The sequence below is a fragment of the Schistocerca gregaria genome, chromosome 10, assembly GCF_023897955.1.
Source record: "Schistocerca gregaria isolate iqSchGreg1 chromosome 10, iqSchGreg1.2, whole genome shotgun sequence".
Lineage (NCBI taxonomy): Eukaryota > Metazoa > Arthropoda > Insecta > Orthoptera > Acrididae > Schistocerca > Schistocerca gregaria.
Window position 1 is genome coordinate 205849315 of NC_064929.1, and position 21054 is coordinate 205870368.

Below are 21054 nucleotides of genomic sequence, written 5' to 3' on the forward strand. Positions count from 1 at the left end.
ATCTCCAACCTGGCTGGGGCCACTTTGCATAGCAATCTGTCAGTGGACAATTTTCCACTTTTTCTTGTACTCCTGATTATTCCATCATGTCTCCTGATTTGTGCTAATCATCTCACCATCAGACCTTAGATGTGTATTCTGAAAACCTGGCATTTTGGTTTTTTGACATTCGTCAGAATTTGGTTGCTCATTAGTTGATATTAATAGATATATGTATCCAGGCTGGCAGTTTGTCAGGAAAACCTGGAATTCTCAGGGAGCTAAATTTCACCTGGAAAAGTTGGGAAAATCTCACAGAATTCCAGGAAATTTCATAAATTCTCAGGAAATTCAGTTTTTAATGTAGCACTGAAGTTCAATTTTTATTGACTTTTGTAAATCACAAATTTCAAAATACATAATATTTCAAAGTGTGTTAATTATATGAATATTATTCCATAAAAGTTACTGCTGCTTAAAAGCTCGGGTTAGTATAGCTCAACTGAGAAGAAAGAAACGCCATTTTTCTGGTATGACATCATCTGCCACCGCCGCCACCACCACAACCACAACCACAAATTTATCAGGATCTTATCGACACTACCTTCATTCTCACACCTGGCACTCGCAGAGAATTTTTTTGAGACGGAGCTGTCGTGGTACTGAAGTTCATTGACATCAGAAAATCATGTGCAACCTGTATTTCAATAGTTGTGTGTCCTTTGAGTGTTTCCATTTCTTTTTTTATAGGTATTACGTAGTGGTAGCTTTGTGACACCATACAAAAAACTTGTATCAGTTGTCTTGGGTTATAAAAAAGATCCATGGCTTTTTGATCATTCATATCTCCTGATCTTTAAACAGAATCTTCCAATTTTTGGTTTTTGAAAATTGGCAGGTATTATAATGTCTCTCAGTAGGTGGTCACTGTTTTGCAGGGTCGACAAGTAGCAGCAGCAGTGGGGAAAAGATGGGCAGCATTTTAAAGTTCTTCCGGCCACGCTCCTCGGCATCCGTGGCCATCTCCTCGTCGAGTGCCTCCGGCCACGGTCCGACCGTCGGTGACACGGGCTCGGCTGGCGGGTCATGCCGCGGCACAGAGTGCTGCGGCGTGCGGTTGCAGCTGCCGGCGCCCGTGGGTGACACCACTGCCGTGCCGGATGCGCCGTGGCTCGAGTGCGATGATGAGACGGTGAGGGTGCTGACCCGGAAGGAGTTCGAGGACGTTCTCGGCCCCAAGCAGTCGAAGACTTCATCCCTCACACCGTATCTACTCTTCTACGTCCGGGTGTAGCTGTACCACACACTTGCAGTAGTAGGTCTCGTGTAATCTCGAGGGAAGAGTTGTTAATAGTGGTGGAGCCAAACCAGCAAGACGACGTTCCAGGGAACTTCTGTTGAGTGAAGTACCCTGTGACTGAGCACTGTTACTTATTGAGGTATCTTCAAGTTTTGTAGCTTTCGAGATCTGAGAGGCACTCAGTGTAAAGTTTGTCTATTTTACTCAGTTTAGCTTGTCGGACGTGGGTGACATCCTTAATACTTTGCATACACTTCAAAATTTTGAAATTATGATGGTAATATAATACTGAGGAATCCTAGTGTGGAATAGAAATAATGGATGACTAAAGGTGACAACTCGCGTGTAGTTAGTGTTGAATGGTCAACGTGCACTTGAAAGAGATTGAAACGGGGGGCAAAAACCATATTTTTACCCACTTGTTCCAGCAATTATAATTGTAAAAATATAACTAACAAAGGATTTACCAAAGTGGCCATGTTTGTTGCAGGAATTATCTGTAATCATTATTTTTGCAAAGTAGGCTTATTTTATGTCTGTGGATTGCTCTTTATTTCAAAGTGACTGGTTTTGGGCGATGTGCCTATCCATATATTGTCTCCTACCTGCAGTAACCAGTCTTTGCAGAACTGTTACTTCACTATCATATACTATTGGTCATTGGTTTCTTGAGAGTTGGTTTGTCGTCTTCTGATCCTGGATGTGAGTGCGAACTCTTAGTTCCGTTAAGAATAGTTACTCTATGACTAAGAGATTACTCTGAAAGTGGTCAGAATTATCTGAAACTGAACATTTTGCGAAGAAAGGCAACAGATCGATGGGTAATAAAACCATTTTGTAAAGAATATACAATCTTTAGCTTCTCATGGTTGTCAGGATCCATTGCTGTGGCAACTCAGTTGTGCTTTTGTAAGCTGAACATGTGACTGGGGTGCGATCTGATCTTTACTGATAACGTAAGGACTTTTGCAGCCAACATGATGTGTAGAAATACTTTTATTTCGTTGAGGAATAGAAGTATTTCATTGTGTGATCTTGCCAGCAAGAATTGTTGTCACTAAAGATCAGATCATACCCAGCAACTAGTGCAACTTACGAAAGCAGATCTGAATTGCCACAGGAATGGATCCTGAAACTCATTGAAAAGTTAAAGATCGTAAATTCTCTGCAAAATGGGCTTATTTACTGTCAGTCTGTTTTCTCCTTTTTGCAAATTGTCCGGTTTTTGGACAGTGTTGACTATCTGCAGATCATCTCTTAGTTTACAGAGAAACAAGTCTTAAAAGAACTGTCAGTTTGCTGTCATGTCTAGGATCGGAAGAGGACAAACCAACCTTCAACATACCACTGAGTGATGGTATGAGCAATGGTAGATTATAGTGAACTAACAGTTCCATGACGAGTGATCACTTTGTAACTACCACCTGCAATCCGAAAAGAAAACAAAATGAAAGTAGAACAGGTCCTTTGCCTCTTAAGCATATCATCCCCCTGTTTTCTTACTTAGCAGTCTTGTGTGGATAGTTATCAGTTTCTGCTTCAGCCATTAGTTATTACAGTGACCAGTGCTCAGGAAAATATTCAGACTTCTTAGCACTATAGTACGGTTCTGATTAGTTGTACGGGCTGGAAAATCATGGCTAACTGCACGTTTGCAAATTGTTACTTTGATCATTCAAATACAAATAGCAGTGGTAACTGGTAAAATTATTTACATGTTGAAATGTGTGTGTGAGGATGTCCACAATGTGTTCGGATAGTTTCAGGTTGCAATACTGCCTATTTATTTTTTTTAAACTGACATTTATTAATCATTTTATAAAATCGATACTGTGTTGTGTAAAATTGTAGGTAACACTTTTGCTTGCAAGTGTGGATAATTTTATTGGGAGATGCACCAATTTACGAAAGTAATGCTCAGTTAACAACTCTTCTCTCAAAGGAGACAGATTTTTATGAAAGATGTTTGACACTTAAATAGTGTTGTTAAGCTGGTGAATGACAACCTTGTGGAATGATTGCAAGGGACTAAGGCTCCTATCTATCTGTATATATATATATGAATTTACTTGTAAACACAGTCAACACCACTTAGTTTACGTAACATCTTTCAAATAGTTTCACATTCGCTGTGGTAATAGTTGCAATTTGTATTTATTGAAGCTTTCAATTTGGTTCGCTTTCTCTGTACTTGCTTTTTTAAGGTCGTATTTTTAGTTAGTTTGGTGTAATTTGGAAATATTGTTTTAAGTAATGTAACTGCTGGATACCAGTTACAGCATTTTTGTCATATTGCTGTAAGTTAACACTTATGTCGTTGTGTTAATGGGCAGTCATGCGATTCTGTTAGTGTGTGAGTGCCTACTCATTTGTTTGTCATTTTTTAAAGAAAAATCTTTAGAATTACGCGTAGTACAAAAATATTCCACAAGAAAAACGATAATCTCAAGGATAAACATTCCTCTGTTGGCATTAGTTTTGTATTTTCAGTATCATAGTGCCGCATATTTTTCATGATGCATATTTTTCACCCCGTCATAATTTTTTGGTGGGTTCATTACATATTAGTGATAACTTCATGGTGAAGTTAACGTAATCCCGCGTTAGTTCAGTCAGGCTATTGTGTGTACTGAGTATTTGAGCTGTTGGCTTGTGCCCTAGTTCACTAGGATGCGATGTGAATATTCTCATGTAACAGCAGCTGTAGCAAAAGCACTTAAATTGAGTATACATTTGGTTCTACTGGTGGACTACCAAGATCTTTCATTTTTATTTTACAGAGGACAGGTAGTAATTCGGGATTTAGTGTTACTAAATGATGCTCTTTCTTCTGCAACTGCAGATAATTCTCAGCAGGTCTACCACCTCTAGAATGTTGCAATCATTTTCAAATTGAATGTTTGAAGGCAACATTTGGCCTTGTACCAAGCTAACTTGTGTCAAGTTGCATCTACTGTATGACTCCTGTTTGGGGATGATGTTTGTAAACACATGCTCAGAGATCTGACTGATGTTTAGTTTTTCATGTTTCAGTTTGCAAAAGATATGAAGCCAATTATCTGTATGTCCAGAAATATATGGAATTAGAATATTTATTGATTAGAGGTACCAGTACTGACAGCTGATGTGTAATAAATCCGCAACGATAGTAGAGGAATCTTGTAATCGATTGTTACAGACTGTACTTGGCTGTAGAATGACTGAGACTATATTGATTTCTCCATGCCTTATGTATGTTCTGAGTGGAAAAATCACAGTACTCTTCGTAGAATCTGGATGTTAACATTCTTTCATTTATCCTAAGATTAGGGACACTAGCATTATAAAGTTTTTGACAGATTTACAATTTCTCAAAATGTTCTCATTTATCAGTAGCACCACCACACCCACACTACCATTATTATTTCGTGATGCACACCTGTGTTCTCTGTAAGGGTGGAGTTTTCGTTAGAATGCATGGCAATCTGAAGAAATGTAGAAAATATCTTACGCTACCTCAGTGACCAAAAACCTTCTATATCACATGGCACAAACAGCTTTTGCCACGACTTGCTGTTATGAAATGCTACAGCACCTCTTGTCTTTTCACCTTCATCATCGTTGCATTTAGGGTCATTAAATACGGGATGTAGAGACAAAGATTCATTGAACTCAGTGTTGGGAATAGTATTTTTTGACATTTGCACACTTGTACTGTGTAACTTCTGTAATTTAGTGGCCTGTTTTTTTTTTTTTTGTTTGTTTGTTTTTTTTTTTTTTTTGTAACTACATGATTTTTTTCTCTCATTTTTAATACATGGTGGTTAATTATAGCTTCCAAATGTTCCTAATCACTGTTATTACAAAACAGATGAACAGTGTTTTCAAACTATCAGTCACACTGTTAATCATATAACACCATGAGGTAGGTAGTTACATATTAGTGTAAGTCGGTAAATTGTATTGTATCTATCTTCACGAAGACAGTCATGAAGGAACTCTTGCCTTAATTTTCGCTCTTTGCATTCTGCTCAGCAAAACACTATGTCTGCTGGTACGAAGCTTGGAGATGACAGTCTAGGGAGAAGGTGGTGAGTGGGGGTGGAGGGGTGGCGGGAGGAGAATGGTTTGCTGTGGACTGGAACTATATTTAAATCACCACTATGATCTCACTGTCATCTGCTAACTTTGACACTCTAAAATAGTCCTTATATGAAACGAAAATCTATGATGTCCGGTGCAGGGAATGTGACAGTTGTTTTTATATACCAGATTTCGGGTTTCGCAATATCTCCTTATTATGTAAGCTTAATGAAGGTCCACCAAAATTTGAATGGTCAGCAAAACTTTCTCATTTAATGTTCAGTAAGATTTTATTCGTGACTGGACACAGTTATAGCTTCCACGCTTCAATTCACTCTTAGATTAGGCTCCATAATACTGAATATGTTACTTGTCTGTCATCTCTTAATAAAGAGAATGCTGTCCTTCGTAAGCGTAATGGCGAAAGTGTGTCCAGAACTTTGTGGGCCATGCACCCTTGTGATCACCAGACAAGGCCTCTTAAACTCATCTGTTAATTGTTCCTGATACTTGAAGTCATCGCTTACACGTACAATATCTGTAACTTAATTTAATTCTGTGCCAAATTCATAAACAGTTAAGATGTGTCTTTTGCTGTGGATTTGTTGACCTATCTACTGTTCTGCTTTGCACACAAATTACTCTCCAGTTCCATGGTTTGTCGTTGTTTTGTATTTTCCATTTGTGAATTAGTCAGCTCATTCACATTCTTATCTCTAGTTGTCTCCATTTTAATAAATCCATATTGGCTTTTATGGCAAACACAAACAGTGAAATTTAAATATTTTATTAGTAAATTGTTCACCAACACTTTTTTTGAAAAAAAAAAGGGCAAAAGCTGAAACTTAAGACTTCAGATTTAATCGTGGCATTCAGTTGTGATTTGGTGAAGCTTTTATGCCAATATTCTAAGGACATTTTCTGTACATCATAACACCCTTGTTATAAGTACATCATCATAACAAACTAAAAATGAAATAGTGCTGTGGAGCTACTGAATTAAATCTGTAGGCTTTCTTCAGTCTGTTGTATTTTTTGGGCAGCAGCCAGCATCATTGTACATATACTTTTTTTCTGGTTGTTATTCTTTTTAATCATTAATTTCCTGCTTTCAACTCCATACAGTAGTGTCAGCATGTAAATCTTAAATGAATATTGTTACAGATGACTGTCCTATTGTGCATGCCTGTTAACTGTTCTTGGTTTTGTGGTAGGTAGTACTGTATTCATTATAGTTTTTGTATTTAAGTCTAACCTTTAAATGTCCAGTAGTATGTGCCTAGGATAAACTTGTCTGTACACAGTTTAATATATTTCTGTCCATGTGACAACAGTTCCTGGTGTAACCTGTAAACACAAAAGGTTTCTAATTTTTGCACTGTTCTTTGATGTGCGTATCCCTGAGACACTGCCAATGCATTCTATTTGTACTAAAATAATTTTACTCCTGTAAGAGAAGCACATCAGTAGAAAGTTATTTGCTTATTGTATCGGAACATGGTGTGTAGCATATGGAAAAACCTCCATTTAAAAAATTGTAGCTCGGCTACATTACTTATTTTTGACAGAAAGTGACAAACTTGAGTAAAGTGTTATAATTCTTTTTCCTTGTTTTTCACTACAGGAACAGTTCTCTGTTAAATATTTCCTAGTAATTAGGATAGTCCCATTTTTGTCTCCATCCTATTATTTTTCTCTAAGGCTGTTGTGAAACACAGGCTAACAGACTCTGGGTTGTGACAAGTTTGTGCCAGATACATTCACTTTAATCTTCACAGCTGACCAATTTTGGAGATAGCTGATCACTTTCAGATCTTCATCCAAGGAGCACCATCTTGGGTTTGTTCAAAACATGCTTTATCATCTCTCTTCACATATCTGTGGCATATTTTAAAAAGTAAGGGTATCTTGTTCAGAAAATGTTCTTGACTAGAAAAAACTGTTACTGGTGTTTTTAGTTTCCTGCAAACCTAGTTCACTTCTCTACAGAGGCATACAGTTTCCCTAATCTACAATAACCCCACTTGGGATCCATCAGGATACAGTTATCTTTTTTGTACGGTACATTTTAAGAAATGTTAATTAGCAAAATGTAACTTACGCATTTACTGGTAGTGTGTTACTAGTTGCTGTACAGCAAACTAGACATTTTTGAGATGACATACAGATTTTTTTTAGTTTTGCTTTAACTCTTCACCATTCTTCCATTCTGAAATATGCAAACTACTGTGCTATGCAAAACAAATTAGATAGCTTTGCACACTGAGTATAGCCGGCTTCATTCAGCAAATATCAGAAATGTGGTGTTACAGGTGGCTGGAAAATTATGTAAACTATATCATTTCCTTTGGCAAATGTTTTGTGCCTATGCTGCCATCAAAGTTGTTTGTCAATCTGTAGTGATCTGTTTGTCAAAGTTATGACTGCAGAAGTTGTCAACTAATTGCTTGATGAAACATGATAAAGAAATTACATCATTTTTAAAATACAGAGATTAAGCTCTAAACTAAATGTTTATTGAGGAATGGTCTTGTTTAGAGAATGTAAATGTACCTGTTAAAGAGTTCTGTTTAATACACTTAATGTGAGTCGGATCAAATTTTTGCAGTTTTCAAAAGAATACATTGGTGACATTAATTATTTGTTTCTTAATTTGTCAAATAAAACAATTCTCTTTGTAATGTACTATTTGCCATGTTTTCTGAGGATGTCACATCTGCACAGATCTTGAAGACATTGGTATTTGCAGTGGAAAATAAAAACATGTGTCCAGTAAGTTTTGAAGTGTTTGTTGAAAACCTAAATTTCGCTATTTGTGCTACCTAGTCAGTTTCATCTTTTTGAAGGCTTTTTAAAAGTGTTGAACTCCATGTTGGGGAAACAGTGTTGCAAATTGCAAGAAATACTATTGTGACACACTTTGGATATAAGTACCATATGCAAATGAATGATCATGACTGCCAAATACTCACTTAATAAATTATTGTGCAAATGCAGAGGACATTAGAGATTTGTGGCTTAGGGATAATAAGTAATGGAAGTTCAGTATGCTAAGTGTCAGAGAAATCCAGTGAAGGGAGGTAGCTTTTGATGTGTGTGCCTAGGAAAGTAAATAATGTTGCTATTGAGCTCTTCATGTAGATAAAAAAAAATTCTCAATTGTGTATCCCAGGACTTGTAAAGACTGATTTATCAAATACTTGGTAACATGTAAAGTTGCTGAACTGTTTTATATATGTGCACATAACTCGTACTATTTTTCGCAGTTGGCACAATATTTCCGTGGTTTTGCCTTTCTTGACTCGGATACTAGACTAGGAAGTACGTATACATTGTATAGGCTCATTGTCAGATTCCTTCTTTTATGGAGAAGCGTAAGTGTTTGAACACCAATAAAGTTGCATTTAGGAACTTTAGCAGTCTTTCAGTGTGTAATATTCCAGTCCTTGGCAGTGCAAGAAGTAATTTTTCCTTCCATCCTTTGACCCTGCCCCTCCGACTCCCACAAAATACACACTAGCTGTGAAATTATTAATGTGTGGTTATAGCGGTACAAGACAAATTTTTTTATTTTTACAGTAACCTAGTTTGTCTGTTGCATTATCTGAAGGCTATATATTTTTGAAAAGTCCCATGTTGAATGTTGTTACATAGCTGGTTTTCTATTGTTGGATTTGGTCACCTGTGTATAGTGAAAGGCAATACTTCACTCTTTTCTGATTGCAATACTGTGATTTTTTATACTATTTTATTGACAGACAGCACTCAAATGGCTGAAAAAGAAATGTGATAGGAAACAAAGCATAAGTGTGGTCTCTCTTTCCTTCCTGTATGTTTTGTACAATCCGTTACTGTTTTCTTTAGCAAGAATACCTTTTTAAGTTATAATTATAAAAACTCAAAACTGCTACCTGCACCTAAGATAGAGAGAGATTTATTTTATTCTTTTTTTTTTTTCTCTGACAGCTTGTACACAGTCTTGTCAAGTACATGTGAAATGTTTAGCTGTCATCTATTAGAGCTAGGTGGCAAACCAGAAAGTTCAATGAAGCTATTTATTGAGTTTACATCTAATTTTTCATATATAACTTGAAATTATCATTTAAGAAGGAAATGTTTGTCTGGGCTGAATGATCAGACTTGAAAATGAGGTTCATTACAGGGATTTCAGTGGGCTAAGTGCAGAGGCTATGAGGCTTATTCACCAGTTAGTCCTCTTCTTCTAACAGGCTATTACTGGCAGAAATACTGTTGGTTTTAGTGTAGGAAGCCCAGAAAATTTATGTTAAATCTTGTGTGTTTTCGTGAATTACTGCACAGGCTGATGAACAAAGCAGCAGAAAATATTTCCACTAACAGTGATGACAGTCACTATTTTTAATTGATAAAAGTGATAGATGCCAAACTGTTAGTGTATTTTACGGAAATGGAATCTTCAGACTCCTCAGCAATATGACACTGAAATGTTTTTAAGGATATGGATTCATCTAAAATGGAAAAAAAATTCTTAGCATCGGGTTGTTCCATTTTTCATGCGGAAACAAATTTCCATAGTTCCAATTTAGAATGAAAATAACCCGTATAAATGTGCATTGCGTTGTATGTGAATGTTCAGATCTTTTCGATGCAGTAATTGAAAATCACAAGATAACTGATGCCATTTTCAGTGGTCTGTTTGGGCACCAAAGTTAGTAACCCAAATGAGATTTACAGTTCTGGGTTCAGTACATTAAAATCTGTGGGTCAAGTCTCACCTCTTGTCTGAGTATCTGGTCCAGTCATTTTCTTCTCTTTTAGTAATGTTTGTCACTACTTTCAAGCAACATGCAGCAATATTTAGTCTTATCATGTGTAGACGATGTGATGATAAAACATCCAACTCGAGAGAGAATAGGTTGTGTTTCAAGGATGGCAGTGCTTTGAATGTTGCCTCCTTTCATGAGAATGTAGTTTTGCTGTATTTGTATGTTGTGTTGTGTAATAACTGGTTTAAAGGCTAACCTTGTTTTATTATAGTGGTACATTCAGTTCTATTTTTAGTGTTTATTTTGTTCCTGATAAAGTTTTTTAAGTGCAGTAATGTTTGTTACTATTTCATTGACTCGGTCATTTAAACTAAAAGACAAAAGATGTATTTGTTGTATAATATGAGCTCTGCTTTTTAATATGTCAGTATATGAAATGGAAATGTTACAAAATTTCTTCACACACACACCTGTGTGTGTTGGGTACATAATGCTCCTAATCTATCTACAGTATTCTCAAATTTATTCTATTAAAATATTTTTAGTTGCTTATGTTATGGCTCAGAATATGGCAGATTGTTACATGTAAGAGATGTTCTAAAATTTTAAGAAATAATAAATGTATTAAAGAGTTTGCTGGATACAGGAATTTACTGCCACCTACCATCTTCACCTCCTCCTACCATCCATGACACCCTTTCTGCACTTGTGTGACAGGTGAGGAGTATCTTGCATGTAATTGCAAGTGCACAAATGTGTTATCAAAGTACCATCCATTTTCTCTTCTTTGGATATTGACAAGTTTTGTCTTTTGCACTACAACAAAGTAGCAAACTAATGATGGGATAGCCCAATCTGAAGTTTGCTTGCATATGGTCTCATTGAAATTGTAGGTTATGGTAAATACTAGCAATTCCATATTCCCTTCATTCTTTAGAGTGCTTGCTATAAATGGAGGGTTCAAAATTATAGTGGAAATCAGCTAGTCAATTTTCAGACAAAGGGCTAGAAGAGTAATCCATGTGAATTAAGCATGCAATTGAAATCTTTTTGAAGGTATAGATGTGTTGAAATGGACTAATAGGTATGATAAAAAAAATACAGTAGATGAACTATTTTTAGCGGCAACTCCTGATGTAATTTGTCTGATAGCTTGATCTATTGAGACAGGCAACGTTGAGTTGGAACATGATTTGAATATTGTCAGTCGGTATCCAGACGCTGCTAGAGTGAGGTTGTTTTCACTGTATGTCACACATTGTGGATTTCAGATCACATAAACTATAAGTTGTTTAAAGTTGCAAAAAAAGTGCCAAAGAAACTTGAGATGTTGAAAAAGGTGTATGGTAATAATTCTTTAACTAAAGACTGTTTATAAGCATTACATGTAATTTAGTTAGCTAGTCAGTCTCATAATCCTTGGATAATTACATGGAACAGCATTTATAGGTTAATTTGTTGACTTTATTTTCAGATGAGTTATTCCTACCCACTACATTTTACACACTACAATAATACAAATTATTCTGCAGAATAGGAGTTTTCAAGGAGAAGCTTTCTCAGTTTGTTTTCAAATTTTACTTTGCTCTCTGTCAGACTTTTTATATCCTTGGTAAATAACAAAAAAAATTTTTTTTGTTGCAGCATTGTGCGCCCCTTTTTGCGCTAAAGACAACCTTGATGTGAAGTAATGAATGTGATTTTTCTTTCTGTATTGTACTTACATACATTGTTGTTTCTTTTGAGTTGAAGCGGATTATTTACAACAAACTTTGAGAGAAGCTGACAGAATACGTGTCGCCGAATGCTTGAACTTCAGCAGTGCAAATTCTCAATGTTAATTCTTTTGAACTAAGTAGAAACAAACAAAATAAAGACATTTAAAGCACTCTAATCCTAACAGAAGTGCCAAGCCTGTGTTTAATAATCCTGATATCATCACAATCCAGTACACTTCCAAAACATTCTATGTGCTGCAAAATATTTTCATGTGCATACATTACATTGTTAATGCAATTTAGTGATGGTTCTATTGTACATGAATACTTGTGCTGTTGTATGTATATACTTACTTTGTCAAAACAGTTAAAAACTAATCTCCACACTAAACTTACTGCATTCTTTTGATAGTTAACCCCCACGGATGAATTTTTAGAAGGGGATACCCATCACATGCGGACAGTAGTCGTGTTGACTATACAACGGAAAGTTTTTTTACCAATGTATTAATTCAGGATATAGGCTATCACCCTTCTGATGTTTGTCCAAATCCATCCAGCCAGTTCGGTCCAGGTCCAGTACTGGAACATTATGGGGAAAGGGGCACAACAATAAACAGTGTAAATTAGAGTGAGATGCTTACTGCTAGGCTAAAACCTGCCATTCATAGCAAACGCTGAGGATTGCTGTCACAAGGTGTCGTGTTGTTGCACGACAGAGCCCATTCGCATACTGCTGAAACACTTCAGAAACTCAAATTTGAAGTACTGGACCATCCTCCATATAGTTCCGATCTTGTCCCTTCTGCCTATCACTTGTTTGGTCCACTCAAACAGGCTTTAAGGGGCCGTCGATTTGCCTCGTACAAAGCAGTGAAAGAAGCAGTGCATTCCTGGCTCGCAGCTCAAGTGAGAGCCTTCTTTCATGAGGGCACCAGAAGCTTGTACGATGATGGACCAAGTGGTTTTGACACGCAAGGAGACTATGTCGAAAAATGATGTTCTTGTAAGTTTCCTATTTGATTGCAATAAATTTTTATAACTGCTTTGCGGATAATAGTTGACTTAACCTCGTACTTGCATACAGACTTTCACTTTTATAATATACTAGCTAGGAGTTTTCAGATGTCAATGTATATAGTGGTGTAGAGATGTATGAATAAAAAAAACGTGCAGTGGTGGTCTCTTGGTACATAATAAATATGTTTCTATTGTTTTGCTGTGTGTCAAATATGAAAGCAGGCATTACCTTTTCCAATTCTCTTTTTTTAAAAAAAAAAAAAAAGATTCAATTCATTAAATTTCTGCAGAAGTAGTTTTTATGGGTCTCTCTGGTTCGCCTAGCACTAAAGGGTAGATTTTGCCACCAGAACACCACTCACTTTAATTTTAATGTGTTATGGCGCTCACATTTTTGAGGCATTTCCCTATGATGGCTAATTTATGATTAACATAGTCAGTTAATAAATCATATTAAAACGCAGCCACGCTAAGATATTCCCACTTCCCCATGTAAAGGAACGACGCTCTTTTGTCAAAGCCTTCAAATGGCGCCGTCGTTGAGTCTTCAAGTACCTTGGAAGATGTAAAAAACGCGCGAGGCTCAGCACCTAAAATGCGACGGGCTGTTCAAGTGTGTCTGTGGTTCTTAAAGCTGCCTGGCGTTTTGCGGCCAAGTTCCGACGGACGGGAGCTTGCTTTGGCGTTTACTGGATTCGAGTAACTTTCGAATCCTCAACTCTTGCAGAACCAGCCCCGGATCTACAATATTTCCAAAACCAGACAAAAGCTGGATAGTGTCTCTCACCTCCCAAGCGTTTGAGAAAGGACGTCAAAATTTTTTTAAAAAAAATGATTTTTCAAAAATATATCAATTTTATAGTGCACATCTTTGAATTTGTTACATAAAGCATATATTTTCGAGGAAATGCAAGACACGTCGTTTGGTTGATTGGCTGATTTGGGGGAGGAGACCAAACAGCGAGGTCATCGGTCCCATAGGATTACGGTAAGATGGAGAAGGAAGTCGGCCGTGCCCTTTAGAAGGAACCATCGCGGCTTTTGCCTAAAGCAATTTAAGGAAATGACGGAAAACTTACATCAGGATGGTCGGATGCGGGTTTGAACCGTCGTCCCCCAGAATGCGAGTCCATTGTGCTAACCACTGCGCCACCTCGCTCGGTGTTATTGGCCGGAAGTGTGCCAAAGCGCATTCAAGCGATTCAAACGTGTAGATATTTTAACGGTAGGCATCAAATCTGTATTCAGGAGAGTGGAAATTAAAATGTTTTGTGGCGCCTCTGCCTCTCCTGCTCCCTGTATGTCTGTCTGACATCCTACACCCCTTAAAAATTAAGTTAATACTGGTTGGGATTATTTATAACCGGAGGAATAAGAAATCTTCAGTAAATTTGCACTCTCTATTGCCTATTAGTTAATAACTTTCTCTTTTCTGTGACATAAAATTAAATACAGGAAACACAGAAACAATAAAGACAAGAGACAAACAAGGCAGTACAGATTTCTTCGATCATTAGGTCCCAGCAATTTTTTTTTTTTCTCTCAAATCTTGCTACAGCTTTATACTGCATTGTTTCCTTTCTACGAAAGAATCTATTATGTAATTAAAGTTCGTCAAATGTTTTGGTACAAGAAAAATCGAAATGTCACCGTGTAATGTTGAAAAAGATGTTAATACGAATAGCACCCCAAGACTGGCGTGGTTCCTGCATTTGATTACGTCTGTTTTTCCACTGTCTGCTAGATAAAATGAAATCGGCCTTTCTGATATTGCAGAAATTGTAACACACGCCGAATAAGCGAGACTGTTTCGACACAAATGGTCATTTTTATCTACCTCATTTACATAGATAACACGCCCGGGAACCCATTATTGTTAAACAGCAACGCTAACTGTATGACCACGGCCTGTTCAGGCAAATTTGAGCGTACCAAAAAAGTTAAGAGATGCATACGTTCAGCAGCTAAAATGTGACGGGTTTGTGACTGATACTACACAGAGGCGCCAAAGAAATTGGTAAAGGCATGTAAACATGCACTGTGGTCGGCAACGCCTGTATAAGACAAGTCTGGCGCTGTTGTTTGATCGGTTACTGCTGCTACAACGGCAGGGTATCAAGATTTGAACGTGGTCTTAAGTCGGCGCACGAGCGATGGGACACAGCATCTGCGGGGTAGCGATGAAGTGGGGATTTTCCCGTACGATTATTTCATAAGTGTACTGTATCACGATTTCGGTAAAACATGAAATCTCTGACATCTCTGCGGTTCGAAAAAGATCCTGCAAGAAAAGCACCAACGACGACTGAAAAGAATGTTCAACGTGACAGAAGTGCAACCCTTCCACAAACTGCTGCAGATTTCCATGCTCGAGCACCACAAGATCGCGAACCATTCAACGAAACATCATCGATATAGGCTTTTGGAGGCGAAAGCCCACTCGTGTATCCTTGCTGACTGCACGACACAAAGTTTTACACAATACCTGGACGCATCAACACTGAATTTGGACTGTTGATGACTGGAACCATTTTGCCTGGTAGGACGAGTCTCGTTCCAAATTGTATCAAGCGGTGGACGTGTATGGGTATGGAGACAACCTCATGAATCCATGGGCTCTCCATGTCGGGAGGGGACTGCTCAAGCTGGTGGAGGCTCTGTAATGACATGGGCAATTCCAACAGGACAATGCGACGTCCAGAATTGCTACAGAATGGCTCTAGGAACACTCTTCTGAGTTTAAACACTTCCGCTGGTCACCAAATTCCCCAGACATGAACATTATTGAGCATATCTGGAACGCCTTGCAACGTGCTGTTTAGAAGATATATCCAGCCCCTGGTACTCTTACGGATTTATAGACAGCTCTCAGGATTTATGGTGTCAGTTCCCTCCAGCACTACTTCAGACATTAGTCGAGTCCATGCCACGACTTGTTGCGGCACTTTCGCGTGCTTAAGGAAACTACACGACATTAGGCAGGTGTATCAGTTTCTTTGGCTCTTCAGTGTAGTATAGGAGAACAGATTCAACACAAGGATTGTATGAACATTGCATTCGTAACGTTGAATCGTATTAGGTAGAATATATCAAACAATAAAAGCATTTTCACGAATATGATAAAGTTCACAAGGCAAAGAGTAAATAGCTTTTCCAAAGAGTAATTATTATTCAATATTTTTTGGTTATATTCTTCAAATTGTTGTATTACAAACTTTCTAAAGTGTTCAGCTTATCTCCACACCAAATTTTATCAATTCGTTTAAGATGTTTAGTCATGAAAGCGTCACAGTTAATTTCGCATTTGTAATATTAGTATGGGTATGGACTAGCTTAGCGGCCGCTATTTCACTCGTGTGGACTGCATGGTCTGCACAGAATATTTGTTTTTCTTTAATGGAATATTCGTGTTGTTCACAAACTGTGACATCTTCTAAACATTGCGCGTCAATTAAGACTATAGAAGAATGGTTCTCTCCGGATGTGCTTCTGACCAAAAAGCAATTTTGGTAGCTATAGTTCGAAGGCTCTGTTAATTTTGCCTTTTGGGTTCTTGTGGTGATACTTCCATATAAACTTTCATCCCTTAACCCATACTTGAGTCATATGGAATTTTTTTAACTTTGGCTTTAAAAATGCTTTCATAATGAAAGAAGGAAAACTAGCTAGCTTTCGAAATCTCTCTCTCTCTCTCTCTCTCTCTCTCTCTCTCTCTCTCTCTCTCTCACACACACACACACACACACACACACACACACACACACACACACACACACAAAATCGACACTACTCCCACGAAAGCATCCCACCTGCCACTGTCAGTCTAACCTTAACCATGTAGGGGCGTAGGCGCGAACGTGCTTTGTGTGTGTGTGTAGTCTAGCTCGTCAAAGGATGAGTCGGAAAGCTAAAGATTTCCTTCTTTAGTGTGTGCCTATCGATGACTCAACCCCTCTGGTTTTCTGTGAGTGGTCGCCTTAAATCTTAGAAAAGTATTTACATTCTACAAGAACTTTCATAATGAAACATATTCATAACAATTTTCATTTCCTGTTTGTCCCACTTAACAGTTGAATTTCCAAAAACAATGAAAAACGTATTTTTTTTATTTCCAACAGAGAAGACAATTACCAATTGTAATAGGTGTAGCTTTAAAATGCTTTACTAGTACTTTAATAACGATTTAATAAAAAAAAAGCTTTCACTCACTATCTCACTACTGTAGGGGTTAAATAAAAAACATGTATTTATTTCTGACTGAAAAACCAAATACTAATGTTACGGTTTCAAATTTACTTTAATAGTGTCATATTTTGAAAAAAGCGTTTCATTTCCTACTTCGCCCCCTTAGAGGCGGGATTTCGAAAAACTCCTTGTTAAACGATATCAACAGTATGATATCAACATCGTCTCCAAATTTAAAGTATCTATCCTTAGCGATTTTGGCTATATGGGCTATTGGATTTATGTTACAAAATATACAAATCTTTCTGATTATATTAACATACAGACCTTCCGAATCCTTAGTTTTCGCAGAAGTGGTACTTATAACGCCTGTGATATTATTGCGCTGGTTAAAACTGCATATTAAAGTATTTCTTAAACACTGTAGTCACAAACCTTTTCGATGTAACGATTAGAAATGACGCCTTCATGTCGTTAAATTCAGCGTATTCAACGTATGAGGTAATGAAACTAGAAAATATTCACTATGATATTTTTATTCATATATCAGGAATGTTAGTCACTCTGAACCTTAAAAATCCGAAACAGAAAAAAATATCAGACTGGAAAACCCTTTGTTGGACAATCAACAAAAATAACCATAAAATTAGCACTCTTCGAACCGGAAAAACAGAAACTAAACTTGAAAAAAAAAATGTTTATTCAATTCTGATACACGATATAACACTGTTTGCTTACGAACTTCGCATCTGTTCATTTTAAAGGATTTGTCGGATTACTTGCGTATATACCATTTTTTCATGTTGAGTAGTAGAACTGAAGCTGAATAAAATGTATTATGAAAGCTACGAGAGTGGATTGATAAGTCTGGCAAAAAAGCAAGAAAGTATGTTCGTTTCGTAAACAACTCACCTTAATTCTTGACAGTTTCCTTTGAGGAATATACACTGGATCCAGTGATCCTCCAGCTTTTTCATTCACTCAGAAAAATACGTTGTGTCAAACACTACAAAAAGCGCTTTGACTGCAGCTGTCACTTCCTCATTTGATGAGAACTTCTTACCAGCAAATCAACGTTTCAAGTTAGCTCCAAGCGACTTCTTCCTATTCCCTAAGTCTGGTGAGGAAGGTGGCTTTGGAACCTGTTCAAAGCCCATGCAGGCACTTTCGCCATTGTTATCGCTGATGTTTGGGATGGTGCACTATCCTGATGAAAGAGTAATTTTTTGCTTGCCGACCTTGGTCTTTTTTTTTCAGAAAAAAGCAAGTTTCAAACGATTCAACAATGAAGGACATTGGATTCCATTTATGGTTCTACCTATTTCCAAGTAATCGTCGAGGGTTATTCATTCAGTGCTCATCACCTCATTTCGGACTCTGTAGCAATGTTTGACAATACTGACCCTACGACGTATCTTAACAGATAGATTGGATCCAGGTTTCATCAACAGTTACTAATGAGCGCAAAAAGTGTTGCGGATTACCATTAAACATCGCTAGAGATGGTGCCGAAATGTTGTGCTGGATGCGCAATCGTGGTACTCAACTCGCACACAGCTTCTTCACAGTTAATTCTCCGTGCAGGAAATTATGCACTCGCTCCGCTGAGATGGCTACAGTCTCGTCATTCTTACGAATTTTTACTGGGCGAGGTTTCGTTACCATATCATGGATTTTGTCAATGGTTTCCTTTGTGGTGACCTGATTGGATGGGCTGGATATTGTCCGACCACGTTTAAATTCATTTATCCCAAAGTAAAGGGTCTTTAGCGACGGTAGAGAGTCTACATGAACTTCATCCCATTCTGTCCTGATCTGCGCGGCAGTCGAACACTTCAAATGAATACGTTTACTCCATTTTCAATCTCAGTCGACACATTGTCCAGTTCAGACGGTTGTCAACAATCAGTTGTGTGCTGTACATTTTTGAAATACTTTATACGACCCTTGGAATAATCATGCTTACCAACCATGAAGAAGCAACATGGACACTGACTAGACCTGTCACCACCCTCACACTCTTTATGGGTTGTTTGGGTAAGAGTAACTCACGCCCCGTATTCGAACCTTCCAAAACCACACTCAAATTGTCCGGTAAGCGACTCTTTAAACGGTGTAACACTGAGTCAAGATAGTCTACGGTGTGACACGTTATTGTGCTGCTGTGCGAATAGGACTGGAGTATTCATAACTGTATGGTAGCGTGATTGATGGACCCGTGGTCTAGGGAGCCGGCACGGTAGCTCAGCGTGTTCGGTCAGGGAGCTGGCCGCTCTCTGTAACGAAAAACCGAGTGAAAGGATCAACAACGATCTTCGACGGATATCATGTGACTTCCGCTTCCACAAAATACAACGAACAGTAACGAACAAACTGCAAAAAAAAGGGGGGGGGGTAGCGTTTCGGACTAGTAATCAAAACTTCGTGGGTCGCTGGTTCGAGCCTAGCCACTGCTTGCCAAATTCCTTGCTAAACAGGGCGGACGAGAGGACTCTCTTGACCTACGGATTGGAAAATGCACTTGAAAGCAGAAGAATCAGCAATGATCAGCGACATGAGGATGCATAAGGCAGTGGAAACCATTGCATTAAATTACCATAGTATGTATGTGTAGGACATGTGGTCTGTAACTGAAAAACTGTCGTGATGACTTCTCCATTGATTCTGGGTTAGAACCTCATTCAGAACTCCAGGTGGGAGGTGACCATGAGAAAAAGACGTATTACTAACACTGGGATAATATTCTACGAGTTGGAGCGTGGGATGTCAGAAGTTTGAAAGTGGAAAACTGGACAATTTGAGAATGGAAGTGTAAAGGCTCAATCTGGGTGTTCTAGGGGTTAGTGAAGTGAAATGGAAAAATAAAGATTTCTGGTCAGACGAACATAGGGTAATACCAACAGCAGCAGAAAATGCTGTGGTTGGAGTAGGATGGTGTAAGAATAAGAAAATCGGGCAGAGAGTGAGTAACTGCGAACACTACAGTGATAGGGTTGTTCTCACCAGATTCGACAACAGACCAACGCCTGCAACGATAGTTCAGGTACACATTCCAACGTCACAAGCATCAGACGAAGAGATATAGAGAAAGTATGTGAGGATATTGAACAGGTAATTCAGAAAGTAAAGGGAGATAAAAATCTAATAGTCACAGGGATTGGAACGCGGTTGTAGGAGAAGGAATAGAAGGAAGGGTTGCGGAAGAATTTGGGTTTAGCCGTAGGAATGAGAGAGAAGAAAGACTAATTTAGGTCGGCAATAATTTTCAGATGGCAGTAGCGAATACTCTGTTCAAAAATTACAAGAGAAGGAGGTATGTTTGGAAAAGACGGGTAAACACTGGAAGGTTCCAGCTGGATTACATTATCGTCAGACAGAGCCTCCAGAATTACTGGACGGTATGGTGTACCCAGGTGTAGTGATGAAGAGCAGGCCGAAAGAATCAGTGTGGGCGGAAGAAGGACAGTGAAGTATTGAGGAGCGGTGAGATGCGTTTGAAGCTCGGTGAGAATGTGGGTACTGCGATAAGGAAGACCAGAGCAGACATTTCAACTGAAAAGGGCAATCACAGCAGTTGTAGTGACGAACATTGGTACAAGGAAGGTAACTGCGAAGAAACCTTAGGTAACAGATGAATATTTCAATCGAACAAGGAAAGAAGTAAGTACATAAATGTTCAGGGAAAGACAGGAATACAGCCATATAAATCACTTAGGAAGGAAATAATAACAAGTGCACGGGAGCCGTCGAAATGGCTGCAGAAAACATGTGAAGAAGTCTAAAAATAAATGGTCGTCGGGAAGACTGTCTCAGCGTACAGAAAAGTTAAAACAACTATCGGTGAAATTAAAAGTAAGTGCGGTAACATTAAGAGTGCAATGCTAATTCCACTGTCAAACACAGAGGAGAAAGCACATAGATGGAGACACTGAAGAAGAAAGAGGAGTCTATAGGGAAGAGATTGGGGAATCAGTATTAGAAACAGAATTTCAGAGAGCTTTGGAAGACTTAAGATGCAACGAAGCAGAAGGGATAGTTAACATTC

The 21054-nt window shown here is 38.1% G+C and overlaps 1 protein-coding gene across 1 annotated transcript in view; it reads left to right on the forward strand.

Moving 5' to 3' along the window:
• Window positions 1-10719, forward strand: part of LOC126293177 (ubiquitin carboxyl-terminal hydrolase 1) — a 98633-nt gene extending 87914 nt beyond the window's left edge. Inside the window, exon 9 of the mRNA XM_049986275.1 lies at window positions 918-10719. Within this exon, the coding sequence (XP_049842232.1) occupies window positions 918-1273 (356 nt within the window). The 3' untranslated portion in view covers window positions 1274-10719. The remainder of the gene's footprint in view (window positions 1-917) is intronic.
• The last annotated feature ends 10335 nt before the right edge of the window (window positions 10720-21054 follow it).